This window comes from Alligator sinensis, unplaced genomic scaffold (genome assembly GCF_000455745.1).
Source record: "Alligator sinensis unplaced genomic scaffold, ASM45574v1 scaffold919_1, whole genome shotgun sequence".
NCBI lineage: Eukaryota > Metazoa > Chordata > Crocodylia > Alligatoridae > Alligator > Alligator sinensis.
Window position 1 is genome coordinate 799,091 of NW_005842191.1, and position 13,645 is coordinate 812,735.

A 13,645-nucleotide genomic window follows, 5' to 3' on the forward strand; every position below is an offset into this window, starting at 1 on the left:
AGCAGGAACATGACTATGCAACGTACCATGAAGCTCTACCGGCTGCCAGAGGTGTGCTTGACATAAATTGTAGACATGGATATTGCTGCTTTGTCAGTTTAGCAAATTGCAGCATCTGAGCTAGGCGTGGGGCTGGGGAGGGGAGGGCACTTCTGAGATTTGAAAGTCAGGCTGCTTTTGAGTTCCTGTCTTAAAGAAATGTTTTTGTCGGGGCTTGAAAGAGCAGACATGGGGAGGCACCTTTTGTTTGGTTGATCCTAACGCCTGCTGCTAGGGACCCATGTAGCTGTGTATTGTGAGTTCTAGCACCCTTCTGCCTCCCGGTGGGTCATACCATGTTGTGAATGTAGGCTAGGAATGAACCTGGAAGCTGTGTCACAAACTATTAAACCACACTTCGTTTGTACAGTGTCAGCTGCTTCAGATGCCTGGGGGCTAACACAGACATGGACAAGCCACTTGCCAAATTCTATTGCTTTCTATGTTAAAGACCCTGCATAAGCTGATTTAAGTGTGCCAGCTAGTCTGTGGGTACAGCTGCTTGTACTTCATTATAGCTTATTGCCTTATTTAGATCACCAGCAGGCCCTCAAGTCTGGGCTTTGCAGCAGTCTGTAATGTCTGCAGCAGTGGACAGCCTGAGAAAAGAAACGGGCTGTGTCTCAGGACTTGAACACCACACATGCTGAGCAGTTTCCCAGATGCCTAGTGGGCCTGCTGTATGCAGCTCCGACTATGTCTCAGGTAGCTGGAAACCTCTCGTGTGACAGACCCAAAGCACAGGGTTCTGAAGCCCATGATGTTGGTGTACAGAGAATTGGTAGTGCTAGACACTGTCTGTATGCTTCTCTCTGCCAGCTACATAGAAGAACCCAGGTGGATGGGTGGGTTTTGAGGATGGTGGGTTTGAGGGGTGGAGACGGAGGACAGGCTGGCGCAAAGGGGAGCACAGAAGCAGGTTGAGGGTTCCTCAGGGGCAGCTGCCATGTTAATCTGTTAATCTTTGGCAAGCACAGTCCTTTGCACAACAAGCTGAGAGAGCCAAGGTGACACAGTCTCCCAGCACTGAGGATGTGAAGGCCTTCTTGCGGCCAGTGCAAACTGTTTGCCCCCCTGTCTGCAGACTCCGAAGACACCTCGCTTGCGGGCAATGGAGCACAAAGATATAGCTGCTGTGCACAAGCTCCTGATAGAGTACCTGAAGCAGTTCCATCTGACCCCGGTCATGAGCTGTGAGGAGGTGGAGCACTGGTTCTTACCTCAAGAGAATATAATTGACACCTTCGTGGTTGAGGTGAGGCAGCAGGGCAGAGGGGTTGTTGATGTTTTCCTTGCCAATTCTGTTATGCCCAAATCGGTCCTGGATTCTGTAAAGCCCTTTGGAATGTTTAGCCATTTCTCTGCCACTGTCTGAGCAGTCTTCTCCCTTGGATGAGAGAGGAGTCGGTGGCCTGAATGCAGTGGTGATGGCCCATTTGTGCTTTTAAAGAGCACCTGGGGGTTGGAGGGGTGGTGAATTCAGTGCTTGTGTCGTGCGCTGTGGTCTTTGGGGTCGAAAAGAGAGATGGTCTTGGAAGACATTGACCTGGGGGACTCTGCTTGTCCTGTGCTGGGCCTACCAGCAAGAGAGCACTTGCCCCTGGGAACTGGACAGAGCCCCCTACAAGCTCTTAACCAGGTGTTGATGGCCCTGGCACTAGAGGTGCACCGGTACATCAGTCCAGATCAGATCGACACCAATATAAAGAAAATTGACTATATTGGAAATGGGCCTGAAATGGCCATTAATCTGACCGATAAATGCCTGTACGTGTGCGCAGCCACAATGCAGCACATAGGTGGTGAGGAACACAGCCCAAAAGCTTGGGAGCAGTGGGGGGAGGGAAGGAGCAAGGGGGTGCAGATCACGGCCCCCCGCAGTGAAGGAGGCAGTGGGGCTGGGGGCTTTGCCCAGTCGGGGCAAAGCGTGATGTAGCTACAGAGCGGGAGGGGGCTCCCGCAGCTGCACGCTGCTCATCTGGGAGCCACTTGTCAGGCAGCTTGTCTAGTGTTCCTCTGCTTGTTTGGGGGCTCCCACCACTGCTCCCGCTGCTCATCCGGGGGGGGCGCGGGGGCTTGTGCCTCTGGATCTGGGTGGGCCGAGCTGCAGGCTGGGGACAGGGGCCATGCTGCGCTCGGAGTGGGCAGCGGCGCTGGGAGGGGGTTATGGGAGGGCCATTGTGAAATTTGGAATAGCCCCCCTTCCAGCACACCTGCCACAAGGTGCAGCGCGGCCCCTGTCCCCAGCCTGCCAGGCCAGCCCTGCACAGATCCAGGGGCACACACCCTCCCTGTGCCCTCCCAGACAAGCAGCAGCAGGAGCCGTATGCCCCCCCACCCCCACCCCAATCAAGCCGCGGCTCTGTCCTATGCCTGCCCTGCCCTAGCTGGGCAGCACCTACCCCAGCCTCAGCTCTACTTCCTCCCTCACCGAGGGGGTGTTGATCTCCCCATCGCGCCTTTTCCCTCCCCCCTCCCCTTTCACCACAACAGACTTACCAGCTGCACGCAGCTGTATCAGAAATCGGATTGGTATCAGCTGATATGCCTCCTTAAAAATTGGCTATCAGTATTGGCCCCCAAAATCTCTGTCAGTACACCCCTACCTGGCACTTTGGCTTTGTCTTCTCTGATACTCACTCATGCCATACCAGCAGGGTTGGTCTTTTTTTTTTCAGAGCGCCACTGGTGAGGTGACAGACTTTCTGAGCTTTTATACTCTGCCCTCCACCATCATGAACCACCCCACTCACAAGAGCCTGAAAGCTGCTTACTCCTTCTACAATGTTCACACCAAGACCCCCCTCATAGACCTCATGAGTGATGCCCTGATACTTGCAAAATTGGTAAGTAGGCTTGGATGACTCCTCTGTCTGAGTTCTGAGATAGGGCTGAGGGAGCAGTGGGGGCAGTAAACTGGTAGGTGTGAGTGCCTTGGGAACACCATGAGAATTCTCCCCAGGCATTGGGGAGGCCAGTTCTAAACACCTCTCCACAACTGGTCAGGTGCAGGCTGTTTTGACAGCTTGTGGGGAGTCCTGGCCAGCCTCCCTCTAGCTGTGAGCCACAAGCATAGGAGATTGGCCTCAACACAACAGTGAGCTGTCGAGTTGTTGACAGTGGAGAACATACTGTGCCCATCTTATCTTGGTGGGCTTCAGGTTCCTCCCAGGACTAGGCACCACATCTCAGCTAGTCCTTCCTGCAGTGGAGAACCAAGTAACCAGGAACCTTCTCTGTCCGATCTGGCGAGGAGAAGGAGTCTGGCTAGTGTTAGACCAAAATGTTTCTAAACTTCCTGCAGCCGAAACATACTGACCTCAGCCATGATACCCGAGACCCTGTATTTATCTTGAATAGATTTGAAGTGGGCAGCAACTTGCCAGCTTTCCTCTGGAGTCCCAATCTGCTCCCCAGGGGAAAAACGGGGAGTGTCAATCCGTGGCCTCTATGCTACAGCTGGAAGTGAAAGGCGAAGAGGCAGGTGGTGGGAAGCTTTCAGTACAGGCAGTGCCTAGAGTAATGGAGGACAGCACAGCAGGGAAATGTTCCCCAGTGGAGTCTTGCTGATGATGACTTTGTTTCTTCTCTGCCCCTGTCAGAAAGGGTTTGATGTGTTCAATGCACTGGACCTCATGGAAAACAAAACCTTCCTGGAAAAGCTGAAGTTTGGGATTGGGGATGGAAACCTGCAGTATTACCTTTACAATTGGAAATGCCCCAGCATGGCAGCAGAGAAGGTAAGTGCACAGCATACAACCTCATAGAAAGAGAGGTCACCCTGTGGCATCTGGTAGAATCTCTGGGATGGTTTCTTTAAAAATCTCTCCAAAAGTTTAGGCTTATGCTACACAGAGATGGGCCTACTGGCTTAGGATTCCACACTTGGGGAAATCTATGTTAGGCTTCAGCATGAGGCAGAAGAGTCTGAAATGCATGGGTGCTGTTATAGGAAAGGAGAACACCAGAGAATCCTTCTTCAGCTCCCACACACAGCCAGTTCCCCTTCCCAGCTCAGTCAGGATCATAACTTGCCAATGACCTGTAATATTCTAAATGCTTTTCTCCACCCTCCCAAACTGTTTGCCTGTGTAAGGAGGAGTTTGTCAAACTGATCACAACCTGGGTATCCTGGGCCTGGGGAGTTAGAAGCCCTATGTAGTAGACTCTTGAAAGTATCCATTGGCCTGCATTACTCTGAGTCCAGAAAAGCGTGTAGCTAAAAGACAGCAGTAGGGCCTCCTTTACTTTATCAGAGCCACATTTCTGTCCAGTTGGAGTGCAGGGCTAAGCTAGATTCCAGTCCCTGATGGCGAGGGGGGAAAATGCTCAAATCATGCTGGGGGCTGGACTTGGTGGTCTGTAAACCCCTTTCCAGCCCTATGATCAGTCTAGATCAGTGGTGCTCAACGTTTTGGCCAGATGAGTGGCATGGTGCCCTATGTGCCAGGATCAAGCCCTGGTTCACTACACTGCTCCCCACCCAGCCCCATGTATCAGGATTGGGTCCTGGTGCCCTACGCTGCCCCTGCATGCTGGATTTGAGCTGCACACTGCCCCCAAGCACTGGGATTGGGCTCCATGGTGCCTTGCATTCCCAGTCTAGCACACAGGGCCATACTGCCCAGTTGGCTCTCCACGGGTCAGGAAATTTAGCAGCAGCATGCAGGGAGAGGGCACTGCTTTCCACAGGTCTGAAACTGTCAGTAGGGGTGTCCTGAAAGCCAGATGACATGGTGGGGGGCAGAATTCTGGCCTACAAGCCAGGAGTTGAGGACCCTTGGTCTAGATTTGTAAGAAGTGTAATTTAGCAAGGTAAGAGACTTGATGGGATGGTGGTGTCAGCTGGACAGGTGTCCCTGTGGAGAATCTGTTTGAGAGACTCCACTTGTACTGCAGGCTCTAGATTGAGTAGGATACCCCTCCCCCAGTCTCTGCCTGAGAGACTCCTTGGGAGAGGCCAGTCACTTAATAACATCTTGAGGACTAGCTTAAACCCTAAACCTAAGGACTGAAATACCAGGGCTCCCCACACACTGGGCTGATCCTGCCTCTTTAGGTAGGATTGAGCACCTGGCAGTTTGTAAGAGAAAGATGGGCTCCTTGCCACTCTTAGGTGTAGGACCTCATATTAAGAGTCTTGGCCATAGTTTTCCATCTCTGGTCTGGGTTAGGTTAGGTTAGGCTGAACTGCCCTTTACCTGGCCTCACTCCACTCCTAAGAGTCCTGGTTCAGCCTTTGCCTTGTCTGCAAACTGCATTGAGTTGATGGATGCTCCAGGACTACACAAGATGCCTCTTTTACAGAATGCTGCAAGCATATGCTAGGCTGTGCAGTAGATCCAATTTTCAGGGGGTTATAGAAATGTTACTGGTCACCTGCTAGTTTCTGGCACTGTTGCTTTGTAGGCAAGGAACCACCCTCTCCTTACATAATGCACTTGGCCAGTTTTGTGCTTGCTGTCTTTGGCAGGGGAAGTAAATGCCTTCCTAAAGCCCTGAATGAAGTTCAGTGCCCACTGGTTGGCATGTATCCTGATCCAGCTAAGGTAGTCAGTTGGATGCCCCTGTCAGCAGAAAATTCCACAGAAGTTTCCTGTATGTGGTGCCCCAAAGCCACTATTTAAACCACATCCAACCTCTCTTTCACACTGATACTTAGACTCTTTTAACAAAGGAGCCAGAAGGTCACTAATAGGCTTATCCCACTTTACCACCTCACTGAAGGAACCAGCAAGGCTTTGAGTCACCAGGGAGCTGCTACAATGTCCAGGGCCAGCGTAGTGACTACACATACCTGGGGGACAGCTGATCCCACAGAGACTGAGCCCAGCTCTGTACTTTGGGGATGCAAATCTACACAGTGCAGGTCGTTGCTGCTGGGTAAAGCTTACCCTTCTCCAACTCCACCTTCTAGTACTTCTCAATGTTTTTTCCAGAGTGGGGGCGACCCACCACACCACAGTACTTGCTCAGCCAAGCAGGGCTGTGCCTTGACTCCTAGCCCTGTGTTCTGGCCACTGGACACTGCTGGGAGGGGGTGGCAGGCCTCTGAGAAAGGGTCCCTTGAATTATGGTGGGCTTCTAGCGTAACCCTGTCAGAGCTGGTAGGCTGGACTTCCTCATGCACCCATGAGGTTGCTGCTCTTTCCCAGCAAATGTGGGCAGTGCTGGAGAATGCATGCTTGTCATCCAGGATTGGGCTGTGGTCCTGTGCCTTAACCTCTTCCTAAGCCTTCCATCTCCTGCTGGCTCTCCTAGGTTGGACTGGTGTTGCAGTAACCAATTCCCCAGAGTGGAGTGAGCAACACTGCTAAGATGGGCCAGGAAGCAAACGCTGCCACTTGCTGTTGAGGTTTCAGTAGGAGCAAGACCCTCGCACAAAGGCGTTAGGACTGAACCAGCCCCACGAGCCATCGACCGGTGTTAACGATTGCCGCACGATGCTGACTGCAGCTCCCCCGGCGGTGTCATTGGTCTCCTTTTGTTTTTGATTTAATTGCATCCTCATAAAGACATGATCAAGGGAATGTAACTGCTGAAAACTAGCTCACAATTGGTATATAATGGATTTAACGGGTGAATAATAAAAGTATATATTATATATATTTTAAATCTTTCCTGTTCCAAACTGACACTGACGCACTCCTCCCTGCCAAGAGGCTGCTTCCCAGTCACCGCACCATGACTCTTCGCTACAAGAGGCTGGGCTTAAAAGGGGTCCTGTTGCTTATTATGCTGGTCTTCTGCTATTGCCAGCCTGGGCTCCAGTCCTTTCTTGGGTAACAGGGTGCTGGCTTCGTGACCAACAGCAAAACCACTGAACAGTTCAGTCCAGACCAGCAGGGGTGCAATATGTCAGGGCTGAGGGACTGCTCTGTCATGCTCGTGGGGCTCAGGACTGAGGCATACTGAATGAGATGCCTGGCTCTATCCAGCATTTGTATCTTGTTCTCCCAAGCTCAAGATTTGTCAGTGTGCTGCGGTGGGCAGGGCTGCAAGTCTGTGTTTTGGACACTGAGGGTGGAAGAAGCAAAGGAGCTGGTGACAAGCCCTGGCACCCCGAAGAACTGGTATTAGACTCCTGCAGGCGAGCTCTGTTCAAGTCCAGTTCTTCCTGGTCTAACTCCATCTGAGGGCATGGAATGAAGGACTCTGGCTGCTAGGAACCGGATCCATATTCTTGTACTAACAAGGGCTATTTGTGTATGTGCTTGCCTCCCCTGACCTTTGAAACTCAAACCCTCACTGCTCAGTAAAGCAAGCACTCATCCTCAGCTGAACTAACTCTTCCCAAGTTCTGGAGAAGCCACTGTTTGTGAAGCACATGCCAAGGAGTCTAGCACTGGGCATGTTGGAGCAGAATCCATAAACATGACAACTGCACAGTCAAATACCCTCCTCTCTGCCACACATAGCCTGTGCCTTCCCACTGCTATAGTCATATGGACAGAATCTGTTCTACCAACCCCATCTCTTCCCAGAAGGTGGGACTTTGGTTGTAGGTTTTGGGGTTGCTAGGCTTACCCCAATGCTGCACCTCAGGGACTTGGTGCCACAGGGGTTTCCTCTTGGCTTAGTTTTCTTGCTTTTGGGTTTTGTTTTGTTTTCTTCCCCAAACAACCAAGCATAACAATTTGCTCCTTTAAAACAGGTCTTGGCATGATTGGACCTAATTGTGATCCCCAGTATCACACACTCATCCTTCCTCAGAAGTATGTGATCTTGATAAAAAGCCTTGAGGCCTGTCTTCCTCCAGATCTGCGTAGTTCTATTAAAGAAATGCTCCACACTGTATAAGAGTCTTATTGAACAGACTGCGTCTTCTCTATTCCTGTTAGTAAAAACTGTTTCCAATTGTGTAGTGAATGTGAGCTTTGCTGAGGGAAGTTGTTCTGGTTATAACATAAGAAGCAAGATCCCAAGGACGTGGGTAATCTCCCAGAAGGAAATTGTCTGTAAATCAGCTCACATAGCAAATGAGAAGGCCCCATGGCTCTCAATACCCATTGGTGTTTCAGGTCCTTGGCATAGTGTGATCTGTGACGTCCAGCCAAAATGATACAGCTGTAAAGCAGTCCCAGAAATAAATGGACCCCCAAAGCACAGTGGATTCTCATTGTTATGGTTGTTTAACTGCTGCAGCATATCCCTGGTTTACCCACCAAAAGCATGCGCCAAAGAAATTAAGCCAACAAACCACACCTGTCCATTCTACAGAAGACCAAGACCAAGAGGAGGTTGGCTGCCCTGTGCCCTCCTGCCAGGCAGCAGGGTGGAACCAGCCATCTTCTGAGGAGAAGGGTCTGCCCCCATTCCACATGTTGAACATACTGTGAATAGCTGCACTTGTGATGGGGTACAGTGGAACCCACAAAAGGGACTGATGCCATTTCAAGAAGGAAACCCAAGCTTATAGACTCTTGTTTTGCTTCCTGATCCAAGTAGGACCAAGAGCACCACCTTGCTTTGGTTGCCTAAGCCCTCATTGGACAATTGAAAGTGAAGCAGCATGTGTGCTTTGGCCTCATCTCCATCCCGGCAAGGCCACTCCTGGAACATCTGTTGTAAGGTCTTTCTCTGTCTGAAAGTCTCCACCCTGGATTGCGTCAACGTGTTTAAAGCAGAACTGTGGGAGATGGTCATACATCACCTATGCAAATATCCTGAATGCTTGTTCCCATTCATGATTTCAGTGCATCAAGGAGCCAGATAATCCTGTGCAGAAGGACAGGGAGCTTCAATTTTTCAATAGTCTGAGGTGGCTGAAATCAACTCGGCAGATTTGAAGGAATTGAATGTTGTGTGTTACCAGCATAAGCAAACCTTGGAGATCACCCTTATGGAGATGTATGTATTCCCTGCTGCACAGAGCAAGGGCAGTGGCTTGGTAACGTTTCCCTGCAATGGAGTACGAGCATCCTGCATCGTTCTACAATTGGGGAAAATGTCTCCAACTCCAGGGAACTTGGCAAGCTGGGGAGATGAAGGGAACGGGTGTCAGCCACCTAAAACAACCTGAGCCCGGAGCATGCCTCCTGAAGCTTTGGGATATGCGTCACTGATGTGGTGGAACAGGAAAGTGTCTCCCATTCAACAGGCAGAAAGATTGGGTTGGCTTTGGCTGGATTCACTGAGGGAGCTGCGGTGGAGCATTACCGGCAATGCCAAAGACCTCTCCAGGCTGTGCTAATGCTTGGTCTACCCCTAGCCCTGGTTTCATTTGGAAACCACCGCTTCCCAAAATAGAACACACTGGTTGGCCGCTCGGGCTGCACACGAGATGGCCCCAGGGCAGAGCCATGAGATGTGGTGGTTGGATCTCCATCTTTTTGACAAGTCCTATCAAGCCAAAGAGAGGACCTGGGTATTTGCACTGACATCTACTTGCACCTGGGTGGGTGCAAAACCATAATCCTGTGAGCAGCAAAGTCTCTTGTTATGCAATGGCTTAGGCAAAAGCAGTCAGTCTGTAGACTTGCTTGATTGTTGCATTTCCAGTGAAGATCCCAGACAGCCTGTTTTACAAGGGAAAAGGGCAGGACTCTTTGTACTGTTTTTGTATGTTCAGGGTTTGTGCGAATTCTCCCCCAAAGGCTTGTTTAAAATCTCTCTCTCTCTCTCTCTCTCTCTCTCTGTGTGTTTTCTCGAGTTCTACTTATGCAGTGCCTGTGGGTTTCTCTGCTGTCTGCTCCCTGTGGGGTTTGCTGCTTTGGCCATAAAGGAGGTTAAACTTCTCCCCAAAAGTTGTTTGAAAAACACTGTATGTGGCTCACATTCAGTGACAGCATCATAAAGGCTCAAATATGCAGCTAGCCTCAGATTTTCCTTTTCAGTCATTTTTCTGTCAAACTAGTTTAAGTGGGAGGCTGTTTGTAACAATGCTTCCTAAATGTGTGCATGTAGGGGGAGAGGAGGGGGGCACCAACACATTTATTAATGCACTTTTGCTAATGCACATTTAGTACCTTCATTGTGAGGTACTAGAAAAAGGCACATTAGCCTATTTTAAAGCATTAGCAAAAGCGCATGGTTTTGTGTGATGCTTTAATGAGCATTAAAATAGGCTAATGTGCTTTAAGGCTCACGTGCGTGCGTGCGTGCGTGCGTGCGTGTGTGTGTGTGCATGCTCACCTCACCAAGTCCAGCTAGAACAGCATTTCTCAACCCTTGGGTCATGACCCAAAAATTGGTTGCAAGAATATAGGAAAGGGTCTCAAACAGACTTTAAAAATGGATCAACAAACTTTAAAGGAGAAAAACGTGGTGAATAGTTGCTTTTCCCTTGCAGGCTGGCAGAGTTCCAACCTGTGAGGGGTGGCTGGGGACCCCCTCATGCCTCAGACACCCACCCCCTGCCCCACACACTAGGGGGCAGGGGGCACTGGGTCAGGACTGGCCATTGATGTTTACAAGCAGGTCCTGGTTGAGAACCACAGTGCTAGGAGACCAGGTGAATAGCTTCCCTTGGCTAAGCTTTGCAAACTGACTAGTGAATCTGGGAGGAACACTTGTAACACCTTGAAAGGGGCCTGGTTTTTTGGAGGGTTGGTGCCCAGAAACCAGGTCCCTATAAAACGTCTCATATTGGGTCCCAAAATCACTAGACCCTTTTTTGGTATCTTGGCTAATGAGAGCTGTGCAGCTGGCTCCCTCCTGGCAGCTTGGGAAACCTCTGGCCTGCAGTGGTATACGTTCTGAGAAACTGATTTCAGGGCTGTTTATGCCTTTGGAAAAGGCCCCATCACCTGCCTTAATACAGTCTGAGTAGGGTGACTTGTGAACAACGTGCTGACACATGATGGCAGCTACCCACTCAGTGTAATTTGTCCCTACCTCCAGGTAAGCCTATAAAACGGTGGTCAAGAAATGGGCAGTGAAGGTTGGAATGGATCTAGTTTAGGAAGAGCCAGGAGAGGATAGGAGTGAGGGCACCTGTGTGCTCCTAGAAACGTAGGTTGAGACTCTTGGAGCAGCCTGGGGATTTACATGTGACATTAAATCCCCTAATTCTCTATTTCATTAGGTGAAAGATGTTTCTCAATCCCCTGCACTGCTTTGGAAATGTCTAGCCTTGAAGAACAACCTCTGCCTGCTCCTCTTAATATGGAAGAGACTTCTGCAGACTGGGCCCTAGCTTGGCCCTTAATTGAGCAATGACTTGTGAATGGGGTCCCCTGCTATTTTGAGACTTGTATATGCTTCTATCGCAACCAAAGGGATGAGCCGTCATTCCCAGGAAGGGAAATAGGGCCGACCCTTAATTGCTCATCTCCCTTCCAGGGAAGAGCAGTGCCGTGTTCACCTGTATCATAGTTGTGGGTGGAGGGCATGAGAGGCTGAGTGAGGAGTGGGAAGCTGCTTGGCTGTAGCTCACACCTTCCCTGTTGTACTGCATATTACAAAGAATGCAGCAGACAAATACCACCCTGCTCTGCTGCAGGCAGGCATCTGTCCAGGTTTTAGGTAGAGGGAAGAGAGATAGGGATCCAGCTGTTATGTGGAGATGAGGCCAAACTAATCCTGCCACCCTCATAGGACCCTCCCACATTAGTCTGGGTCTGGGCTAAGTCTCTCCTGCATGCCCATGGGGGGCCATCCCACTCCCTCGCAATGCTTAGCCCATAGAAGAAGGCTTTCTGCTTTGGACTGCTGCCTGAATTTAACAGTCTTTTTGCTTCCCTCAGCTCTGGGGTTCCACCCGTGGCTGCTGCAGGGCAAAGTGAGACAAGATATCCCCTGCACATGGCTAGGGAGGGCAGCAGGGACCCGTCCAGCTTAGAACGAATAGGGCTTAAGCGTTTTCTTGGCCTTTGGCTGTAAAGGGCAGTGCCTCTCATGGTACTGTACACAGGATGGCTATTACCTAAGATGTCTTGATGGCGGAAGTGATGCCCTCCTTTATGTTTGCTGTCACCACCATCATCCCCACCTCCTTGGGTGGGTTTTTTGCTTCTGAGATGATAATAGGAACCTTCAGACTCTGCTGCCACAGGAGAACACAAAGGAGGTGGAGCTGTGTGCCGCCTCTGAGTAATGCCACCTGTGGTCAGCAGGGGCCACTTGCCCTCAGTGTCACAAATGAGCCAGCCTGCTTGGGTAATAAAGGAGCGGCTGCTAAACGTCATCTTTGAAAGGCAGGTAAGCCAAGGCCTCGCTTTCTTGTGTCCCTCAAAACCTTTGCTCCCTCTTACTGCTTTCTGCCAGGGTGGGGTTCTTGGCCCCAACTCCTGGCTCAGTCCTGGTTCAGGGCCAGGCCTTCAGTTATGCACCAGTGGCAGGGACTGCATATTGGAGTGAAACACCTTAGCCCCAGTTCTGGTATCTCGGAAGCTCTTGTAGCTTCAATGTGCTGCAGAAACACCTGTTACTGAGGAACGGGAGACTGGAAAGGGGCCCCCTGGGTCCCCGGGTTCAGCTCCGTGCTCTTCGGGCCCCACATTTCCTAACCCTGCTCATGTCAGGATCCAGGTTTGTCCACACACCCCCCTGGCTGGCTGTGTCACCTCCCTGTGTTGGTAGCTATGCTGCTTTTTCAGCTGATCACGCAGAGCAGAACAGCACCACTGCTCAAACTTGTAGTCACTGGGCACCTGTATTAGATGGTGCCCATACCTAGTCTGGGCCACGTGTATCCCTTTTTACAGCTGGAGTCGGTGTGAGGACAGCACTGGGCTGAAGGTCTCATGGCAGCCCTATGGCAGGGCAGAATGGCCTCCTCACATCAACCCCACACATTATCCGGTCCAGTGGCAGGACCTGATGTTTTCCATGTGGGCAATGCTGCAGCAGATTCACTAACCCCATTTTAGCAAATGTCTTTGTTCCACAGGCTTTCCCCCCAGCCCCTTGGGGCTCATTCCAGTGCACCTGTACTGCACTCGCACCTGCCTGCTCTTGGATGTTACCTACTGGCTACATTTTCTCTCTTCCCAACATGCTTTTTGCCCCTCGCAGACTACAGCCTCATGCTTCTATGTGATTTCTGAAAGTGACTTTTTGCTTGTTTAGTGCCGCTGGGGGTGGCAGAGCAGGGGACGTGCATGTGCATGCTCTCACCTCGCCAAGGCCAGCTAGGGGACAAGGAGGCTGCTTTAATGGTGTTTAGCTCCCAGTAAGCATGGGTCCCTCCAACACAAACAGAACTAATGCTTCTCCCCACCACCCAGCAGCTGCATGGGCAAAGGCCCTGCAGCTCCACAGGCCAGATCCAGCCCACAGGCTACAGGTTGCTGCACTCTGGTTTAATGAATAGTAACCCTTAAAATGAATTGGATCCACCATTTTTAAACTTTCGGCTGCCCTTCAGGTGGCGTATTTCCCCAGGGGCCAAGGGCTATGGCTCTCGCTATAGTCAGTGCTTAGGCAAACAGCTCCACCCAAGCCAAGACAAACTTTTTCACTGTTAGAATAGTGAGGCAGTGGAATAGATGCCCGGGGAAGTTGTGGACTCCCCATCATGGGAGGTGTTCAAGAAATGGTGGACAGCTGATGGATGGGGATGATCTAGGTGTAGCCTGTGTTTCACTATGGGTATTTCCCTTGCTTCAGGGCTTTGCTGGTTGCCCCTTCCACATGTCAAGGTGTCTTTAACCTCCTTCATAGG

At 50.8% G+C, this 13,645-nt stretch overlaps 1 protein-coding gene across 1 annotated transcript in view; it reads left to right on the plus strand.

Annotated features, from left to right (window-relative positions):
- NMT1 (N-myristoyltransferase 1) overlaps positions 1–6,643 on the plus strand; it is a 39,202-nt gene extending 32,559 nt beyond the window's left edge. The window contains exons 8-12 of the mRNA XM_006026380.3: positions 1–51; positions 1,124–1,294; positions 2,718–2,885; positions 3,642–3,779; positions 6,301–6,643. The exon at positions 1–51 is cut by the window's left edge and continues 76 nt beyond it. Of these exons, the coding sequence (XP_006026442.1) occupies positions 1–51; positions 1,124–1,294; positions 2,718–2,885; positions 3,642–3,779; positions 6,301–6,321 (549 nt within the window). The 3' untranslated portion in view covers positions 6,322–6,643. The remainder of the gene's footprint in view (positions 52–1,123; positions 1,295–2,717; positions 2,886–3,641; positions 3,780–6,300) is intronic.
- Positions 6,644–13,645: the final 7,002 nt, after the last annotated feature.